This window comes from Prunus persica, chromosome G1 (assembly GCF_000346465.2).
Source record: "Prunus persica cultivar Lovell chromosome G1, Prunus_persica_NCBIv2, whole genome shotgun sequence".
Lineage (NCBI taxonomy): Eukaryota > Viridiplantae > Streptophyta > Magnoliopsida > Rosales > Rosaceae > Prunus > Prunus persica.
The window spans coordinates 2,263,217-2,284,926 of NC_034009.1; the positions used below are offsets into that span (position 1 = coordinate 2,263,217).

A 21,710-nucleotide genomic window follows, 5' to 3' on the forward strand; every position below is an offset into this window, starting at 1 on the left:
TCCAATTGAGCACTACTTGGTCTGGCCGGGAGATGATAATACTAATAATTATAATTATGAGGTTGATGGTGTTTCTGCCTTGAGGGGTATGCTTGGGTCGACATTTCGCACAACAAAATCCCAATCCTAATCCCAATCCTAATCCCAACCCGAATCCCAATAACTAGTACAGTTACTTAGAAAACCTTTGTAATGAAGATACAACTTTTGATTATTTATTATGAAGTTAGCACTATTTAAATTATTTTGTTGTAAATGCATGAGTTGGTGGATGACCACCATACCTCTTAATATTCCACCGTTGGATTTTATGTAACCTATGCACTAAGTATTTGTAATTAATGCTTGTAACTTATAGGTATATTGTAAATGATGGTATTCAATCTCCTATCTTGTAAGCCTATAAATAGGTGGTTCTACCAAAGATTTAGTAAAAGAATAAACATGGTGAAACTTTGTCTTTAGCATATCACTTCTCTCTACATTTTCTCCCTCTAGTTTTATAACACGTTATCAGCACGACATTGCTCTTGGTATGTTTTCTTTCTCTGAATTTTCTTTCTTCTTATATGAGCTAGAGTCATCACATGGTATAGAGTTTCTTTGTACTCACCATCAGACTTCATCATGCTTGTTTAAGAAAAAAATTCTTATTCTTATTACACATGAATATAATGCCATGTTTTTATTTTTATTTGTTTGTTTATTTAATTTTAAGTATGATCTTAATTATTATGATGAGTTTGAATTATACAAAAGATCAGGGGCCCGAAGTTCCGTGATCCTCATCATATAACTAGATTAGGATATAGAGTCCTTTTGATTGAATCAGAACTTGAAGTTCTTTGATTCCAAATAATTGAGGGCGTGAAGTTCCGCGAATTTAAAGAGCACATAAGGACATAAAACTCCTCGATTTTGTATTAATCAAAATCAGAATTCCATAAGGCCTACATATGTTAAGAACTTGAACCAGAAGTTTCGAGTGCATATACATTGATTTGAGTATGAAGTTCAAAGCACAACTATTAATTCAATTTATTTAGATCTACGTATTCGTACCTGAAGTTTCGAATATATATTGATATGAACCTGAAGTTCATAGTTTTTCATGCATCTTAATACTATATATGAACTTGAAGTTCATTACTTATTTGTGCCTATATGAACCTGAATTGGTTGGAAATCCAATTCTTAAACTTGTAGTTTTATCTACATATTGAATCCACATTAATATTGGATTATCTTGGAATTTCATAATCTTTAATTGATTTATTTTATTCCTTGTTTATACCACTTTACTTATTTTATTATATTTTATTTTATTTATGTTAGGTTACTAATTAATTTCGTTTTACAATGGTAATATTTTGTATTACTCCCCCAATATTGATAGCCAGAGGCGTCTATTGGAGAAACTTCCTACTTTCTTTTGTGGGTAGGAAGTTTATGATGTTATGAACCAAAAGTTCTTGAGGCCCCAATACTACACAACTATTATAGTTGAAGATTATGATGTCATGAACTAGAAGTTCATTGACCGAATAACTTTTATGTTGTGACATGACTATCTTGGCAATCCATGTCCCACAATGATGCATAAGATTTTTATAAATTTGTAAGGACATCGTTTAAAGACTCAAATTATTGTCTTGTCCAACAATATCATTACAAAGAACGCTCACAAATAAAAGCTGTCATAAGATCATCTCAGTCAAAAATTGACTTTGAGCCATCTTTCCTGAAATAATTCAAGGGGATATTTGTGAGCCTATACAACATCTAATTATGGATCACTTCACCAGTTTTACTGAATGTGTCTACTAAAATGGTCACATATTTGATAACGACTGTGAGTTTATTTTCCTACATTTTGAGACAATTTTTCCGCCGTTAGGGGGAGAAATGACAATTCCTAAAGAACGTCGTGAAATAGTGTTGAATCAATCCGCTTTTGTCTCATCAAGATAATGCATATATAAGTTGTACATATGCTAACATGGATTGATATTCTCGTATCACAATCCATTAACATGGTGACTATATATATAATGCATGCCTGAAGCATGTCAGGAATATAAGTTCTAAAGACTTAACTCCTCAGAAATGGAGATTATTTGAAAAATTCAAGCCCTATAAAAAATAACGCTCTATAGGAGGTTATGATCCACATATTCTAAATAATTCATTGTAAAAGAGATGTTTGTCCCATAAGTGACAACATAAGCCCCTAAAGAGGCATTGGTACCCCAAAGCAATGAGATGATTATAAATTATGCATGCACATGCACATAAGAATTGTGAGATCACAAATTGATGATACATTTGGTTTATTAGTAGCTACTACAATCATCAAGGGCTATGATTATATTAAATCACGTTTCATGAATGTCGAAAGTTAAGTGATTGGCCAAAAATGGAAATAGGCAATTCCATTTATCACTAAATAAGAAGAGTTGGATATTGAACCTATAACTCAAACACCAAATGTTCAGTATGAAGGTTACGAATTGGTGTTTGTGAAGTGAAATAAGATCACTAATATGACATAAGGTTTCCTGGGAGAGGCATGTGGTTTTAGTCTCCAATCTCATCGTAAATGCATCAACATTTCTATAAGTGCGGTTGTTACTTTAACGCAAAACTTATAGTATGTGTTAAATGCATATTTATTAAGACTATATGGTACATGGAAATCCTCAAAGCTCATGAAATATTTGAGATATATCGGATGAAGCAACCTCTTGAAAGATATAAAGTACCACAATATTCTTAATTAAGAGTTAACACTAAGAGTTTGAGTATTTTGAATTCAAATTTGATATTGTTGTAACATATTCTAACTACTAAATTAGTTGTTGATACTCCTAAAGATTTCAATCATTTGAAAGTGAAAAGCAGGTTGAATAGTGTGATAGATGATCATGTATGAAGACAATGTTGCTTGTATTGCTCAAATCAGAGAATGAGAGATATTAATCAGGGGGAGATATTAATCAGGGGGAGCATCCCAATTCTACTACATTCAAGGCAGATGTGCGTTGTACTCTTTTTCCTTTCGACTAGGTTTTTGTCCCACTGGGTTTTTCCTAGCAAGGTTTTAACGAGGCAATATAAGCTCATCCATCACCATATCAATGATTCAGAAGAAAGTTTCACTCTTTTTCCCTTCGCTTTGGTTTTGTCCCACTGGGTTTTCCAAGCAAGGTTTTTAATGAGGAAACAATGTCATTGTATGGTGGACATCCAAGGGGGAGTGTTGTAAATGCATGAGTTGGTGGATGACCACCATACCTCTTAATATTCCACCGTTGGATTTTATGTAACCTATGTACTAAGTATTTGTAGTTAATGCTTGTAACCTATAGGTATATTGTAAATGATGGTATTCAATCTCCTATCTTGTAAGCCTATAAATAGGTGGTTCTACCAAAGATTTAGTAAAAGAATAAACATGGTGAAACTTTGTCTTTAGCATATCACTTCTCTCTACATTTTCTCCCTCTAGTTTTATAACATATTTATAATTATAAGTTGCTTGTTTTTTTTGTAGTGTTTTTTCTTTTTTGGGGTCACTTTTGTTTTGTAGGATATGAGAAGTAACTTCTAATCGTTTCCTGGAAAGAAAAACTGAAGGAGAAACTTTTCATCAAATGATCAATCAGAATTGTAATATGTCCCAGGAAAACACACAATTGAATCAATTGTGCTCTGCTAAACCCTAGACACTTGGGCTTAGGCCATGGGCCGGCCTTTTTATATACATAATAGTATAGCCGCACGGCTATACTATTTATTTGAATTATAAAAAAAATAGTATAGCCGTTCGGCTATACTCCTTTTTTGCATTTAAAAAATAGTATGGTTTAGGCCTCTTTGACACGTGGGCTTAGGCCATGGGCCGGCCTTTTTTAATACATAATAGTATAGCCGAACGGCTATACTCTTTTTTGCATTTAAAAAATAGTACGGCTTTACCTCTTTGACACGTGAGCTTAGGCCTCTTTGACACGTGGGCTTAGGCCATGGGCCGGCCTTTTTATATATATATAATAGTATAGCCGCACGACTATACTATTTATTAAAAAAAAATAGTATAGCCGTTCGGCTATACTTGGCTTTACCTCCTTGACACGTGCGCTTAGGCCTCTTTGACACGTGAGCTTAGGCCATGGGCCAGCCTTTTTATATATATAATAGTACTGCCGCACGGCTATACTATTTATTTGAATTTTAAAAAAATAGTATAGCCGGTCGGCTATACTCCTTTTTTGCATTTCAAAAATAGTATGGCTGTACCTCCTTGACACGTGGGCTTAGGCCTCTTTGACACGTGGGCTTAGGCCTCTTTGACACGTGGGCTTTGGCCATGGGCCGGCCTTTTTATATATATAATAGTATAGCCGCACGGCTATACGATTTATTTGAATTGAAAAAAAAATAGTATAGCCGTTCGGCTGTACTCTTTTTTTGCATTTAAAAATAGTATGGCTTTACCTCTTTGACACGTGGGCTTAGGCCTCTTTGACACGTGGGCTATGGCCATGGGCCGGCCTTTTTATATATATAATAGTACATCCGCATTGAATTTTAAAAAAATAGTATAGCCGTACGGCTATACTCCTTCTTTGCATTTAAAAAATAGTATGGCTTTACCTCTTTGACACGTGGGCCTAGGCCTCTTTGACATGTGGGCTTAGGCCATGGGCCTCTCTGACACATGGGCGTAGGCCTTGGGCGGGTCTTTTTATATATATATATTATAGCCGTTCAGCCTTTTTGACATGTGGGCTTAGGTCGTGGGCCTCTCTGACACGTGGGCTGAGGCCTCGGGCTGTTCTTTATATATATATATATATATATATTATAGCCGTTCGGCCTTTTTGATGCGTGGGCTTAGGCCATGGGCTCTCTGACACGTGGGCTTCGGCCTTGGGAGGGTCTTCTTATATATATATGCACATAAAATAGTATAGCCGCGCGGCTATACTATTTTTTAAATTTTTTTTAAAAAAGTGTAGCCGTTGGGCCTCTGTGACACGTGGGCTTGGGCCATGGGCCTCTCTGACACGTGGGCTTAGGCCTTGGGCGGGTCTTTTTATATATATATATACATAAAATAGTATAGCCACGCGGCTAAACTATTTTTTAAATTTTTTTAAAAAAGTATAGCAGTTGGGCCTCTTTGACACGTGGGCTTAGGCCATGGGCCTCTCTGAGACGTGAGCTGAGGCCTCGGGCCGTTCTTTATATATATATATATATAATAGTATAGCCGCAAGGCTATACTTATTTTTTGAATTTAAAAAAAAGTAGTATAGCCAGGCGGCTATACGCCTTTTTTGCATTTAAAAAATAGTATGGCTTTACCTCTTTGACACGTGGGCTTAGGCCTCTTTGACACGTGGACTTAGGCCATGGACCGGCCTTTTTATATATATAATAGTATAGCCGCACGGCTATACTATTTATTTGAATTTTAAAAAAATAGTATAGCTGTAAATCTATACTCCTTTTTTGCATTTAAAAAATAGTGTGGCTTTACCTCTTCGACACGTGGGCTTAGGCCATGGGCCGGCCTTTTTATATATATAATAGTATAGCCGCAATGCTATACTTATTTTTTGAATTTAAAAAAAAATAGTGCAGCCATGCGGCTATACTCCTTTTTTGCATTTACCTCTTTGACGTGGGCTTAGGCCGTGGGCCGGCCTTTATATATATATATATATATAGTATAGCCGTGCGGCTATACCTTTTTTTATATAAAAAGGGTATAGCTGCACGGCTATACTCTTTGACATGTGGGCTTAGCCTTGGGCGGGTCTTTATATATATATATATATATATATATGTAGAAATTAGTACAGCCGCGCAGCTATACTATTTTTTGAGTTTTTTGTTAAAAAAGTATAGCCGTTGGGCCTCTTTGACATGTGGGCTTAGGCTATGGGCCTCTCTGACGCGTGGGCTGAGTCCTTGGGCGGGTCTTTTTACATATACATATATGTATAAAATAGTATAGCCGCACGGCTATACTATTTTTTGATTTGTTTTTTGTAAAAGTATAGCCGTTGGGCTTCTTTGACACGTGGGCTTTGGCCATGGGCCCCTCTGACACGTGGGCTTAGGCCCAGGGCGGGTTTTTTTTATATGTATACATAAAATAGTATAGCCGTGCGGTTGGGTATAGCCGTGCGGCTGTACTGGTGTTTCCTTATTTTTTTAAAAATAGTCTTTACTCTTTTGACACGTGGCACCTCGGGGCTGGCAGCCTCCTTCTTTCTAAAGATATACGTAGTATAGCCGCACGGCTATACTCTTTTTTATTTTTAATATTTTAAAATTATAAAATTTGTTTATTTACTTTTGTTCTTTGGGCTACTTCTTTAATTTACTATACGTAATCAAGTGATATGTTAGCCTTTTTTAATCACTTTGCTTAGTCATTACATTTTAATTATTATTTAATATAAAAAGATTGAAGAAAAAGAACACAAAGTAATTCATTTCTATTTATTAAGTCTTTTGTGAAATCGTTTGGGTGTCTTTTTTCAATTTCTCCATACCCCAAGAGCCCTATCCATCGCTATGATGCCATTGCTCGAGTATCTATCATCCCTTTTTAATTTTTTACTTTTTCAAAGTTATTACCCGCATAAAGATTTTAGCACTTTGACGTTTAATAATGTATTATAAGCGTACGCACGGAATTCTCATGTTTAATACACGTATTTTTTACAAAAATTTAAGTAAGACACACAAAATTCACGTATTATACACGTATTACCGAATAAAAACAATATATAACAAAAATAAAAAATAAAAAAAGGTTACAGCCGGACGGCTGTACTCACTTTTCCCTAATTGTTCTTCAAAAAAAAAAGAGTATAGCCGCACGGCTATACTCCTTGACATGTGGGTTTAGGCCATGGGCCTCTTTGGTACGTGGGCTTAGCCTTGGGCGGGTCTTTTTATATATATATATGTAGAAAATATAGCCTTTGGGCCTCTTTGACACGTGGGCTTAGGCCACGGGCCTCTCGGACACGTGGGCTTAGGCCTTGGGCGGGTCTTTATATCTATATATATATATACACATACTTAAAATAGTATAGCCGGTCGGCTATACGATTTCTTTTAAAAATAGGGTATAGCCTGTCGGCTATACTATTTCTTTGAAAAAAAGAGAAGAAAAACCCAGTATAGCCGATCGGCTATACTATTTCTTTAAAAATAATTACGTATATATTCACTAGCAATATTGTACGTTTACTTTTTGAAAATTAAGGAAAAACAGTATATCCGCACGGCTATACTATTTCTTTTAAAAAATTAGAAAATAAATGACCCTCCTAGTTGCATTATTTATAATTTTATAGATATTAATTTGGTATAGCCGTGCGGCTATATGAAGAAATGTATTTTATTCAGCAAAATTTTGCAAATTACAACTTAAAAGTTCGGCAAAATTGTGTGTATTACTGAAAATTTTGTCAATAATACATATCTTAAATATGAAAAATACATATGTACATGTTCAATACGAGTATTTTATGTTTACTTTTGTAGAAAAAAATAGTATAGCCGGTCGGCTATACCATTAAAAAAAAAATTAGGAGTACCAAGTATAGCCGCACGGCGATACTATTTCTTTAAAAAAAAAAAGGAAAAAAAAGGAAAAAAACCTAGTATAACCGGCTATACTATTTCTTTTAAAGGCTATAATATTTCTTTAAAAAAAATTAGAAAAAACACCGAGAAAAAGAAACTCACTCAAATGTCTACATATTTATACATTAATAAACCAATATCCCATATTTGTAATCATTTTAAGTGGTTATCTGTATTTGTACTGGGTCTTGTGACCTTTGTGTTGGCCAGTCCTAATTTAGTTAGGAGTTTTGTTCCTTACTATGTTAGGATTTTGATTACTTACCTATTTACTTAGCCTTATTGTAATTTGAATTTATTTCCTATTGTATATAGGATTAACACATGTTTATACTTCTTTATAAATACCTGAATATATTTGAGAATTCCCTTACACTTTGTTTGACATGGTCTCAAAGCAGTGACACCAAATATTGAGAGACAGAGAGAGCCATGGCAGCTCGAAAGCGAGCTTCAACAGACTCGTCCGCACAAACCAAACCAAACGAGGCCACCAAACGACCCAAACCCAAAGAACCTCCATTAACAGACCCGCCAATTGCACCCCCAAAGTCAGGTGTAATTCTCAAGCTCACGCTCTTCTTCTCAATCCCATACTTTTACCTCATCTTCTATCACTGCAAGATCGAACATGAACTTCGAAAATCGATTCTCATCAATGCGGCTCTCAGCCTTGCCGGGTTATTCGTCACCGTTAAGATGATCCCCGTGGCTTCCAGATACGTTCTCAGGCGCAACCTCTTTGGTTATGACATTAACAAAAAGGGTACACCGCAGGGCACTGTCAAAGTGCCTGAGTCATTGGGTATTGTTGTTGGAATTGTTTTCTTGGTCTTGGGAATCCTATTCCAGTATTTCAACTTCACTGCAGATTCAAATTGGCTAGTCGAGTACAATGCAGCATTAGCATCCATATGCTTTATGGTATTGCTTGGATTTGTAGATGATGTTCTTGATGTACCTTGGAGGGTGAAATTACTACTGCCATCCATTGCAGCTCTACCTCTGCTGTTGGCCTATGCTGGACATACAACTATCATCATACCGAAGCCACTTATTCCACATGTTGGGCTAGAGGTTTTGGATCTAGGATGGATGTACAAACTTTACATGGGCCTTTTGGCGGTTTTCTGTACAAACTCCATCAACATTCATGCTGGCTTGAATGGTCTTGAAGTTGGGCAGACAGTCATCATTGCATCTGCTATTTTAATACACAATATCATGCAAATTGGAGCATCTGCAGATTCTGAGTATAAGATGGCACATGCATTCTCTCTTTATCTTGTCCAACCCTTATTAGCCACCTCGTTGGCGTTGTTCTCTCACAACTGGTATCCTTCTTCAGCTTTTGTTGGAGATACATACACATACTTTGCTGGGATGACGATGGCAGTAGCTGGGATTTTAGGCCATTTTAGTGAAACACTCCTGATTTTCTTTGTCCCTCAAGTATTGAACTTTCTCTTGTCACTGCCCCAGCTTGCCGGCATTGTTCCATGTCCACGGCATCGTCTTCCTAGGTTTGATCCTGGAACTGGACTGCTGACTGGGACAAATGATGGGACGCTTGTAAACTTTTTTCTAAGACGATTTGGCAGGATGACGGAGAAGTCGATTTGCATCTGTCTTCTAGTTTTCCAGGCCATCGCTTGCTGCTTCTGTTTCGTGCTGAGATTTTTCCTTGCTGGTTGGTACAAGTGATGCGGAAGAGACGCAATACCTTTGGCTAATTTATTAACTTTCATGGACTATCCACGCACATTTCCTTTCCGGTGGAGGAAGCATGTTGTATTATTTCCTGCAAGCGGGTCCAAGCCAGGAATGCTAAAGTACATCTTTTAGTTAAAATACAAATGAGTGATTTGAATTTGAAGTTTTTACAATTTGTATTTTGGCCCTTGAAGATGAGAAAAATTGGTCACATTTGACATTGTCTTGGAATGCTAACCCATGGCTTCCAATTTATTAATGAATAATATTGTAATGTTTTACCTAAAAAATAAAATAAAAATGTTGGCGCATCCTTATTTAGTTAGGATTTTGGCTACTTACCTATTGTAATTGAGATTTATTTCCTATTGTATTTAGGGTTAACATATCTTTGCACTTCTTTATAAATACCTCAATATTGGAGAAGAATACAATATGAATATATGAGAGAATTCCTATACACTTTATTTAACATTTTGTGCTTGAATTATGAATGCAATCTATTGTCTTTATCACAAAAAAAAGATATCAGATTTTCCAAAAAGTTTTCAGTTTAACGGGTCAAATTCATAAGCTTTTCACAGCCGGAGGTGTGGTTGTCATAAAATAAGGTGATCAAATCAAATGAGTTATCCCTAACTATTTTCCCAAATTTTGTCAACGATACCTATCATCTAAGGACGTGTATCGTACAAAGCAGATTTCATGGGCGACAAAATAATACAACTATTGACCAAATGCTATTCTGCGTTTGGTATACAAAAACATTATTCTTCATTTTGCTTCTACTGTTAAGGCCACCGATCGGGATCAATAATATACAAGCAAAGTTCTAGTCAATAAAGACGACCCACACCCAACAAGCTATAAATATGCATTCATTTCTTCTCTTATCTCACATCATTACATCACATCATCACAATACATTTAAGAGAAATCGCCAGAGAGTATATATACTACAACTCTAAGCTCAAACTTACAAAAAAGAAGAAGAAAAAGAAGCGAGAATGGCATCTGATCAATGTCAAGGCAGCACAGGTAAGATATATATATAACAGGCCTTTTATAATATTCATGGTCATGTCATTTAATATATATACATGTAATTAATACAATTATTTTTTTTGTTCTAAATAGGTAAGTATGTATGGCCTGAGCTGCTGGGAGTGGAGGGGACAGTTGCGGAGGCAACAATTGAGAGGGAGAATTCTACCGTCAAAGTTGAGGTGGTGTTGGAAGGAACCATTGTCCCCGCAGATTTCGTATGCGTACCTGATAGGGTTCGTGTTTGGGTCGACACAGATGGCTTGGTTACTAGGGTTCCTGTAATTGGTTAACTTAATTATTAATATGTTATGCAAATAAGGAGTTGTAATATACTCCATGCATTATTTGCGTTGGAAGCAGCCAATTTTTTTTAGTTATCTCAATGTATTCTGTGTGAAGCTCAATATATAATAAGAATGGTTTGATAAAGTTGACAGTAGTTTTCTTTTTCTCCTTTCTTCTTCTTTCTGTTCTACCGCAGTAAAGGTAAAGCTCAATATACAACACTTCTAAACATTGAAAATGGTGATAAATAAATCTCTTGACAAAGGCTAGCTAGTAATAATTGTAAACTGAAAACCTTAATTAGCAAATGCATTCAAACTCTACCTCGAAAAAATCATCATCAACTACCGATGATTGGTTACTTGAATTGAAAGCTCCACAGTTACCACTCAATCTGTAATCCATCAATGAAGCCTCTAAAAAAAAATAGAAGATAAAATGATTGCAAATTTAAAAGACTGAGTTCTTGAGCACCCTTAAACCAATTTTGCAAGGGGAAATTACTAAAATTGATATTTTAACAGGTTTCACCACCCAAGTAAACTAGAGTACATGAAAAAGGCGTCTGCATGACCCGATGAGGACACCGGATACAGAAGCGTGGTTGATAATGTTGACCACCTCTCCAACAGAGATGTGTTCTATCCATTTGAGTCTCATCCCTATTAGAGAAATGGCAAATAATTGTGGTTTAAATAGAGAAAAGACCTGCTCTTAAGATTACTTACTTAGAGCTCACAGATCCAATTCTTATAAAAAATATGAGGGCAAAACAAAAGTGATGAAACAGAATTTCACTTGGGGCTGGCTGTGTTTGAAACTAAAACCAATGAAGCACTGAAATAACACTACGAATTCATCTATAGATGCAATACATCTATAATGTTACTGTTTCATCAATTTAAAGCTGTAAAAATAAGTTGCTGAAAATTGATTGTTACAAGAGGGGATTAAATGTTTCAAATCAGAGGGTCAAATTAGAGGAGCTAAACAGTTTTGTGTCTATCTAGCTCCAGCATGATATTAGACGCGGCAAAAGCCCTTCTCGTGCTCATGCCAGACCTTAAACTAGTCCAATATATTTGTTCTGTTTGAAAACTGAAACAAAGAAGAAAAATTAAGATATGGAGCAACTCTTCTCAAAATCTCAAAAGGAAAAGTTCTGAGTTGGAATCCCACTCTAACGAAGGATTCTTGTGGTTCTGGAGGAATGTTTGAATTTTGCAGTCAACCCTAGATTGCTCAATCAATGTAAAGCAAGCAAAATTGTTCAATCAATCAAACCAAGATGCGAAATTTGAAATGATGAGTTTTTCTTAGCTCCCAACATTTTTTTTCAAATAATGTTCAAGTTTATTATATGTACCAGTCAAACGCAGATTTTTAAAAAATCACATGAGCGTTATTCCTCCTTCTTTTTCCAATTTTATTTTACATGTATTTCAGGTTTTGTCAACAGCACTTATCATCTAAGTAGGTGATGCATCGTACAACCAGATCTCAGCGTCAATAAAACTGACTTTATTGCTGTTATTTGACCAAGTTTTATTTCTTCATTTTTATAACAAAAACAATTTATTGTTTGTACATCATACATGTTTAAGTTCATACTAACCAGATAGTTAATCTTGGCGATGAAGCATCCAATCGAAATAGTCAATAATGACAACCACAAGCTATCTCTCCAATGTTGGATTATAAATATACATCTCTCTCCTGATGCCAATACCTCACAAACAAAATATTGCAAAGAAAGGGAGATCTTATTCAGAGAGGAAAAGTTTGCATATTAAGACAGAAAGCAAGGATGTCAACTGAGTGTCAAGGTAATGAACAAGTTCTTCTGTACGATTACAGACGCCCACTAATATAAGCTAATTACTTGTTGTGGTGTCTGTAGTTAATATACTGCAAGTTTTAATTTTTGAGTTCATATATATGCAGGTAAGGATACATGGCCTGAACTTCTGGGATCTCAGGGGACAGTTGCAGAGGCAACAATTGAGAGGGAGAATTCTTTGGTTGATGCTCAGATCGTGCTAGAAGGGTCGATTGTCACTGCTGATTTCCGGTGCGATAGGGTTCGCGTTTGGGTTAATACTGATGGCATTGTTACAAGGGTCCCTAGTATTGGTTAGTTTAGACTCAGGACTTCAATTCAGGGTGGCCAGTGCTGTTTTAGCAGGACTTGAAGAAATTTACGTGAAATAATGAAATAAGGAGTTCCATTCTCCATGCATTTGTATAATTGTATTCGAATTTCGAACATAGTTTGTTTTTCTTTCTATGTATTCTATATGAAGCTAATAAGAACGGTTTGATAACGTTGACAGTAACTTATCTTCTTCTCTTCAATTAGTAGTTCTTTCTGCTCAACCAGTAAAAATGAGTAGACATGGGTTGGAAATTGGCTTTCTCTTTTGGTGTTTGGAAAGCTCCACAGTTACCGCTCAAGCTGTAATCCATGTCCATCAATGAAGTCTCTAAAATTCATCTATAGATGCAACACAGCTGAAAGTCTCATCCCAGCTCATTTCACCCATCTCCTGGCTTCTTCAGCCCACCCCATATTCCCATCCTAGTTCTGTCAAAGCCTGTCATCTAAGTTGGTGGATTGTACAACTGACTGTTGTTGTTGGAAATTGCACGTGTGTATGTACTGACCAAAATACTATTCTTCATTTTCATTGCATACCAAATTATTATTCTTCATTTTGCATCACAATAATGTCTTACATATGTAAATAGTCAATAATGACAACCCACAAGCTATCTTATGATTCACTATAAATATACATCTCTTCTAAAGCCAATACATCACAAACCAAAATAATACATGAAACAGAGATATTATTCACAGAGTGAGTAAAAGTCTACATACTAAAACAAAAGGCGAGGATATCTGAATGTCAAGGTAATGAACAAGTTCTTTCACACTTGCCAAACATTGAACGGTCTACATACTAAAAGTCTACCTATCAGTCATCTGCTTGTCGTATATTATAATGACTTGCCAAACATTTAACAGTCCCATCAGCTATTACCCTATCTAACATGTCATACTTCTTATAATTTGCTTGAAGAGCCTCGTTCTGCTGCTTTGCAAGATTCTCTTCTTCCTGGAGTTGTTGCTCGAGCACAAATGACGCTTCAGCAGCATGCTTTCGAGTAAGACGCTTCAGTTTTTGTGCCACTTGAAAATCCGGATCATTTGGCTCCAACCAACGACAAGATATCCCTCTTCCAGGCTCTGCATGGCGATCATCAAACATCTCCACTTCAGCACGACGTGCCCTCACAGGCCTCGGCATCCCCGACATCATGAAAGGCAATCGAGCTAACTCTGAGACAATAACATCAGCCTGTCTAAGGTTCTCCATCTCCACCAGTGCACTTTGCGGGATGTTCCTTGATTCCACGTAATTTCGAATGAACTGAAGATTTTTCACAGTCCCAAACTGTGAAAGAGCAGTTCTCACAACAGTTTCAGTGACATGTGGTGAGATGTTATCGAGGTAAACAGTTCGTTTGACCTTCTCCTCAAAGGCAGCATACTTTGCTTCTGGAGTCCCCATATGCCACAATGCGTAAAACCCTAATAAGAGAGAAATCTCAAAAAGTTTGCTAAATTGTACAACTAATAGCAGCAAACAATACACGCAGTTTAACAAAAACTATAACCAGCATAATACCATTCTACCATTTACACACCAAAATGTAACCAGCAATGACAACATAACCTTGAAGCAGCAGAAACATAACCAATTAATCATCATTCAAGAACTGAATAGCATAACACCAAAAAAAGAACCTAAAAACAATCCAATTAATCAGCAACACAGAATGCATAATGTGACAGCAAGCAGCAAATTAATCACCTACAGAGAACCTAAAAACAGCCACTTAAACAGCAAAAGTCCCAATTTCCAGCAAAGCCCCAATCCCCCAATTAATCAACATTCACAATCACATCCACCAAAACATAAACAATACATGCAACCCAACAACAGAACCTAAAAACAATCCAATTAATAAGAAAAAGCCCTAATTAATTTCCATCAAATAACAGAACCAGAAGCATGCATAAGGTACTTGTAAACCCTAAAATCCTTTATTAGGCCTTTCTATTTACCTTAGAAACCGCCTACAGCCCAATTAAAAACGAAGTCCCTAATTAATTTCATGAAACCCAAATTTTAATTTCGAAGAAAAACCTTAATTTTGTTAATTCAAATTCAGATCCAGAGCAATTAGAGGATGAGGAGATATACCTGATATTGAGATGCGAGAGTAAGCCTGAGAATCGAGCAATTTGACGAAGGCGATCAGAGAGTGAGAGGCTGCCAAGTTGGCAATGAGAGCGAGAGTTAGCGGATGATAAGCTCAGAGAGAGGATCGAAGACATGAAAGAGAGTGAAAAGATTCTGACCTGGTTCGGATTGAGAGGAGAGACCGGTGGAAGCGGTGGAAGCGGCGGAGGCGGCGGCGGCGAGAGAAGCAAACGACGGAGAAGAAGAGCCGCTCTCTAAGGGTCGTTCAGAGAGAGAAGAGAAGGCCCGTCTTCGAGTGATGGGCCTTGGGCTTTATTTCTCAGGTTGTAGAGTGGCTTTGGGTCAAAATCGAATTTCCTTCAATAAAAGGCCTAAGCCAATCACAACCAAAAAATGAATTCAACCAAATGCAATACAAACGGAATAGTGGCTTTGTTTGTTTAATAACACACAACCCAGCAATTAATTTTTTTTATTTTTCCAAATTTCAAATATTTTTAATTATAAATTTTTATATTCTAATATTTTTAATTAAATGGGAAATTTTGGAAATTTCTGAAATAGCGGCAGAATAACTTGAATATGTAATGGTCGCATATTTAAACTCATTCAACAAAACTCATAGAAGTCAAATTTTCTTCCTTTTAGAAGACTTGAATCTTAAGAAGCAACAGCTAAAAGTCCATAATGAGACCAACTACGTTAAGCAATCAAAATGCTATATGTATATATGTATATATGTATATATGTATATGTACTCATCACCATTAACACAAATTTAAGCATACAAATAGAGAAGAGAAGCTAAGAGACTAAACCAGAGCAAGCAATCATTTAATCAAAGATGGGTTCAGAATGTGAAGGTAAAGTAGTAGCCAATTTCCTTCGTTTCTTTTCTTTCTATTTAGTTTTTTCAGAGATATGTGCCAATTTCTTATATATATATTTTTATTTTCAGGCAAGGGTTCGTGGCCAGAGCTTGTTGGAGTGGAGGGGGAGGTTGCCAAAGCAACAATTGAGAGAGAGAACCCTATTGTGACTGCTAAGATTGTGGTTGAAGGAGAAACATATGTCATCACCAACTACGATTGCTATCGGGTTTGGGTATGGGTTGATAAAGATGATCGGCTTGTCACAAGGCCTCCCATAATTGGTTAATTAGCTAAGATAGAGCTTGCGTTTCCATTATAATTATTCCATAATTACTTCCGATTATTTGTGATTGTTGTTCCTTTCTAAATGTTGAATTAAGGAGTTTGTAATTATCTCCCTCCCTGTGTAATAAAACTACATACGGTATTTATAAATATGTACTAAATCAGTTTGTCAAGACAATGTGTTGTATTAATAATTGACACAAATTAATGTGCTAATCGTACAATTAAAAATACCTACAAGTGCACGAATTTATTGGGATATAGATTTGTAAGTATGGGATCGATCCCACAAAGAACTGTCGGCTTACTAAAAGTTCTAGTTTGAGTACGTAAAGAAGACTTATTTAACACAACACAAAGGTAAGATACAAACTGAAAACTAGGAATGAGTAAAGAAAAGTAAAAGAAATGAAACAAAACAAGAAACCAAAGATAAACATAATCAGGAATTTCTATCACCCATTTATCACCTTTCTATCACCCCTTCACCTTTCTATCACCCCTTCATCACTACTCTATCACTTGTTTATCACCTAGTGAACAGTGACGACCAGTCGCATGAACATTGATGACCGGTCGTTTTGAAGCATATTGTGGCCTTTTTAAACAAGATGGAAGGCGACTGGTTGCATGAACAAGTCGAACGGTCTTTTGAGAGGAAATTATCATGTTTTCAGCTTCGACCTCTGTCCAGTTTTTGACCTATAACTCTCCAACCGTTTATCCAAATTTCACGTTCTTTATATGGTTGAATTCAATACAGAAAAATGAAGAACTCAAGGTAGGCCAAATTTAAAAAACAAATACATAAATGAATAGAATTGAGTGGAAAGAACACTCACGATTTCAAACATATTACATACACACACAAAAGTAACCCAATTCTAATTTAACAAGCCTAACAAAAATGAATATCAAAATGTGGCTTAAATTGATGAGAAACACTAGGGTTTTCAGAATCCACTCTAAACAATCTTACTCATGTTCATGGACACTCAAGTAATGAACTCTAAATGTGTTGATGAAGATGTTCGCAATCAAGACCGGGTCTAGTGGTTCAAGATGCATTGATCCTCTCTAATATAAGTAGAGTGCGGGGCTAGTGCTACAATACTCGTGCCTTCCATATAATCAATCTAGCTGTGCTTAGTACTTCGAATTAATTATATGAAAAACCCATTAAGTTGAAAGAGAATATGAACATCACAAGAACCTTAATAGTATATAGTGTTTACATTAGGCATTCAAGAAACCAATTCACATGGATGATTCTTACTTCATCCATTTGTTGCTTAGGAGGACATGACGGTACACATAATCCCAACAACCTCAAGAAGCATGCTTTGAAAGGTGATCAATAAAAGAAAAACATACATCAAGGATAGATTATTTTAGTGAATGGGAATTCATCAACAACATCTAGAAATTCATAAACTCAAGCATCAAAATAGTAGAGTAATCATGTTTAGGGCTTCAAGCTAAGCCCTAGCTATGGATTTTAGTTCCTCATACTTATTACAAACACAAATTCAGAATAAAACTAGAAAGAGTTTACAGATTTTGTAGAGAAGGTGAAGACACAAGGTCTTCAATGGTGGAAATCTTCTTCTCCTTCTTACTTGGCTCTCCCTCTCTCCAGTTTTATAAAAATACTAAGTGTAGAGTCTGTCTCAATGTATTAGCCGATGCCTTCTTTGCTTTGCTGCCTTCCCCTTTTGCTCATTCTCTATTTTCCTTTCCAACTCATCCATCAATAACATATTAATTATTTTTCTCTATGTCATGATGGGATTTTTGGTTTTTGTGTCTTCACAAAGACGCTCTTTGTCTCAGAAAATTGCACTCCATCAAGGTAAGTTCTTGTTACCAAATGGTATGGTAACAAGAAGAATCAAGATGACATCATATATATTATGAATTTGAGATTATTGCTAGTTTTCTTTGAAATGAATTGAAAATTACCTTTCAATGAACTTTCTTAGTTTGGGGATTCTTGAGAAACGATCTTGGATACATGCCTTGTTTTCCAGCATTTACCTCTTTGGAAAACCACTTTCTTTATTAGATTGAAGAACCCAACCTCTTCCTTCTCTCCTTCAAACCCAATTTCAAAACTCTTTCTTTGTTCTCTGTTTCCAGACTCTCTTTTCATCGCTTTCTCTCAATAGTTCTCTATTTTCATGGCTCCCTCTAGGCTCTATCGCTCTCCCACCACCCTATTAAGTTGATGATTGGAACAACCAATCAAGTTTGGGCAGCAAGGTCACTCATGTATTGTTCTAATCCTTATAAGTTTTGGGTCGCTAAATGTATTGTTCCAAAACGCTAATGTACTACAATTCGATATATGCGATTCAGTTCAAAATTTTTAAGGCGGCGAGCGAATTGGATAACTATGATATAGCTAGTCTAATAGCAGTAAAATATGGGGAGGATATATATCGCAATAAGAGAAAAATGTATTTTTTGGTGGATAGTTTCAAGTTTGGGTTGCAAATGAAAGAGGAGTAGAAGGAGAATGGGGAGAGGAAAAAATTTCTCCGTAAAGGCATAGTGGGAAATAAATGAATTTTTTCATCTCACAATTGCAATTTTCTTATAAGAGAATGTGAAAATATAAATGAAGAGAGAGAAAATAGAGTGGTGAATTTAATTAAAATTAATTTCAATTTATAATAATTTTAAAAAGAAAGAATTAGTTTAGATTTAATCACATGTATTGATAGTGGGTTAATCTAAAGGTGTGCAATTTGTGCTAAAATTGTGTCAAAAACCCCACGGATCCGCCCCATTATAATATATAATATATATGGGCATGTTACAATAATAATAATAACATGTATATACATGTATATATTGTCTACAACTACAATAAAACTATTGCCAATAATTTTGTTAGAAAAGTCTACAAAAGATTTAGTGAACGTATTTGATATATATGTGAATCAGAGTGCATGGTCCGCCACCCCCAATGGTCCTCAAGTGCCAAACTAACAAGCAAAGATGACTTTGTTTGTACATGTGAAAAACATGGTCTTATTTGTTTGAGTCTAGAGTCATATCCCATTCCAAATTGACATCCGATCTTGTAATTAAGACCTTACAAACTCATACACAAATTCGAGAAAATTCTACACACGATTTCATTTGTTAATCATACGGTTACTATATATGGTAAATATTAACATGATAAATGTGGGTTCCATTTTTATGTTAGAATTTTCAGTTGTTTTACTCCCGAATTATGACCCTAATCAAACTTAACCCTTGAAATTAAAAAGTCAACCAATTTAACACTTGAATTAATTAAAACAACCAATTTAGCCCTTACAGTTAAATTTTTCGAATTTCATCCCCCATTGCAGCCATATGGACTGCAGCAAAGTATTAGGAAAAGTTTGGGGGCCCTCTTGAGTTGCTCCCCAACAGAGCCACCTCTGTGGGTCAGTTTGACAAGTTAACGCTGACATTAGAAAAGTCAGCAATAATGCTATAGAAAATAAAAAGCCTACACGAGTCGGTGAGAAACCAAAAACAAATTCAAAGTTGGGTGCTTTGGCTCCATTATAAATACTACCCCAAGCCTGTTGTTTTATCACACTGCCAAATATTAAATCAAGAGAGCTATACAATCCCACATATTACCAATGAAGTTCAGAAACCCTCCAGTCCTGCTTTTCATTCTCTCTGTCCTTTCACTCTCGATACCATGGACAACTGCAGGAACAGTTTCCATTGATCGCTTTCTCCAATGCCTCACAAAATATCCTCACCCTGCCCACACAATCCAAGAATCAATTTACACCCCTCAAAATAGCTCATTTCAATCTGTTTTGGTAGCACATATTAATAACCGCAGATATTCTACAGCTGCAACTCCAAAACCTCTGGCCATAATAGCGGCCAAGAATGAGTCCCATGTCCAAGCAACTGTGCTTTGTGCCAAACATCATGGGTTGCAAATTAAAATCCGAAGTGGTGGCCATGATTTCGAGGGTTTATCTTACACGTCGGATGTGCCCTTTGTCATTCTCGACATGTTTAACATTAACTCCATTGATGTTAATGTTGCTGATAAGAGCGCTTGGGTTCACTCTGGAGCTACTCTTGGAGAAGTTTATTATGCAATTGGTACAAAAACCAACGTTTACGGCTTTCCTGCTGGGATTTGTCCAACAGTTGGTGCTGGTGGCCATTTTAGTGGCGGCGGCTATGGGTTTTTGATGAGAAAGTATGGGCTTAGCGTCGATAATATCGTGGATGCTAGGCTAGTTACTGCCAATGGTAGAATCCTTGATAGAAAGTCAATGGGAGAGGACCTTTTCTGGGCCATCAGAGGAGGTGGTGGAGCTAGCTTCGGAGTTATTCTTTCATGGAAGCTCAAGCTGGTTCCAGTTCCACCCAAAGTGACTGTGTTCAACCTTACAAAGACCATAGAGGAAGGTGTTACAGATTTGGTTTACAAGTGGCAAACTCTTGCACCCCAGCTTCCCAAAGATGTCTTCCTCAGAGCACAGCCACAAGTGAAGAATATTGATACCAAGGGAAACAAGACTGTGGGAGTATCATTCATCGGCCATTTCTTGGGAACAAGTGACAAGGTTGTGGCATTGTTGAATGAGAGTTTCCCTGAACTGGGCCTGCAACGAAAAGACTGCTATGAAGTGAGCTGGGTGGAATCCACTGTATTTTGGGCTGAAAGTCCCATTGGAACCCCCATAGAAATTCTTCTCAGCAAGCCAACTGAACCAGAGACCTTCTACAAAGGTAAGTCAGACTATGTGAAGGAACCAATTCCTAAACATGTTTTTGATTCCATATGGAAGAAGATGATTGAGATAGAGCACATTTGGTTGGATTGGAACCCTTACGGTGGAAGAATGAGTGAGATTTCTGAGTCAGCAACTCCATACCCTCACAGGGCCGGAAACCTATTTTTTGCTCTGTACTATTCGTCGTGGTATGACGAAGGGATTGAGGCCACCAACAAGTACGTTCGCTTAACAAGAGAGTTGTATGACATGATGACACCGTATGTCTCCAAGAATCCAAGAGAGGCGTTCCAAAACTACAGGGATCTCGACATTGGTGCGAACCAGGATAATAAGACTACCTTTGAAACTGCTACACTTTATGGAAGGAAGTACTTCAAAGGTAATTTTGATAGATTGGTGCGTGTGAAAACCATGGTCGATCCTCATAATTTTTTCAAGCATAAGCAAAGTATCCCTCCTCTTTAGAGAGAGATGTATACTATATGTTTATGTGATATCCGTAACGAATAAATTCCACCTCTGAGAGAGAGAGAGATAGAATAAGTGGAAGGTTAACATAAATCATCTTATTGATGTTACCAAAGTATTCATTTCATTTATTGTAAAAGAAAGCTTGTAGTTTACAATGACGATCTCATGTAACCTCTACAATATGTATTCTTTTTTAAATTAGCATATATAAATAACAAGTTCTTCTCATATACGAATGAATCCTTTTGGTACATTATCAATTGTAGTCTGGCTGGTCAAAAATGTTGAAGCACACCCTCGGAGGTGGAGGGGACTGA

At 36.4% G+C, this 21,710-nt stretch overlaps 5 protein-coding genes across 5 annotated transcripts; 4 read left to right on the forward strand and 1 right to left on the reverse strand.

Annotated features, from left to right (window-relative positions):
- On the forward strand, positions 8,107-9,547 carry LOC18791287 (UDP-N-acetylglucosamine--dolichyl-phosphate N-acetylglucosaminephosphotransferase). Its single transcript, XM_007222483.2, has one exon. It carries the CDS (start codon positions 8,107-8,109, stop codon positions 9,376-9,378), a length of 1,272 nt encoding a protein of 423 aa, XP_007222545.1. The 3' UTR covers positions 9,379-9,547.
- On the forward strand, positions 10,295-10,873 carry LOC18789036 (glu S.griseus protease inhibitor). The gene is made up of 2 exons (XM_007224065.2): positions 10,295-10,425; positions 10,525-10,873. Exons 1-2 carry the CDS (start codon positions 10,395-10,397, stop codon positions 10,722-10,724), a joined length of 231 nt encoding a protein of 76 aa, XP_007224127.1. The 5' UTR covers positions 10,295-10,394; the 3' UTR covers positions 10,725-10,873.
- On the forward strand, positions 12,437-13,055 carry LOC18790536 (glu S.griseus protease inhibitor). Its single transcript, XM_007224193.2, has 2 exons — positions 12,437-12,545; positions 12,664-13,055. Exons 1-2 carry the CDS (start codon positions 12,527-12,529, stop codon positions 12,855-12,857), a joined length of 213 nt encoding a protein of 70 aa, XP_007224255.1. The 5' UTR covers positions 12,437-12,526; the 3' UTR covers positions 12,858-13,055.
- LOC18790664 lies at positions 13,407-15,366 on the reverse strand. The gene is made up of 3 exons (XM_007227182.2): positions 15,149-15,366; positions 14,991-15,059; positions 13,407-14,314 (listed from the first exon to the last, which is right to left on the reverse strand). Exon 3 carries the CDS (start codon positions 14,292-14,294, stop codon positions 13,698-13,700), a length of 597 nt encoding a protein of 198 aa, XP_007227244.1. The 5' UTR covers positions 14,295-14,314; positions 14,991-15,059; positions 15,149-15,366; the 3' UTR covers positions 13,407-13,697.
- On the forward strand, positions 19,742-21,525 carry LOC18793845 (berberine bridge enzyme-like 17). Its single transcript, XM_007222422.2, has one exon. The coding sequence runs from the start codon at positions 19,795-19,797 to the stop codon at positions 21,385-21,387; it is 1,593 nt and encodes a 530-aa protein (XP_007222484.1). The 5' UTR covers positions 19,742-19,794; the 3' UTR covers positions 21,388-21,525.

What these genes read in the sequence shown, in the direction of transcription:
- LOC18791287 (XM_007222483.2), top strand. Translation starts at nt 8,107, where the DNA reads ATGGCAGCTCGAAAGCGAGCTTCAACAGACTCGTCCGCACAAACCAAA.
- LOC18790664 (XM_007227182.2), bottom strand. Translation starts at nt 14,294, where the DNA reads ATGGGGACTCCAGAAGCAAAGTATGCTGCCTTTGAGGAGAAGGTCAAA.
- LOC18793845 (XM_007222422.2), top strand. Translation starts at nt 19,795, where the DNA reads ATGAAGTTCAGAAACCCTCCAGTCCTGCTTTTCATTCTCTCTGTCCTT.
- LOC18789036 (XM_007224065.2), top strand. Translation starts at nt 10,395, where the DNA reads ATGGCATCTGATCAATGTCAAGGCAGCACAG. An exon ending in TCAATGTCAAGGCAGCACAG is followed by an intron (nt 10,426 to 10,524) that starts GTAAGATATATA and finishes TGTTCTAAATAG; the next exon opens with GTAAGTATGTATGGCCTGAG.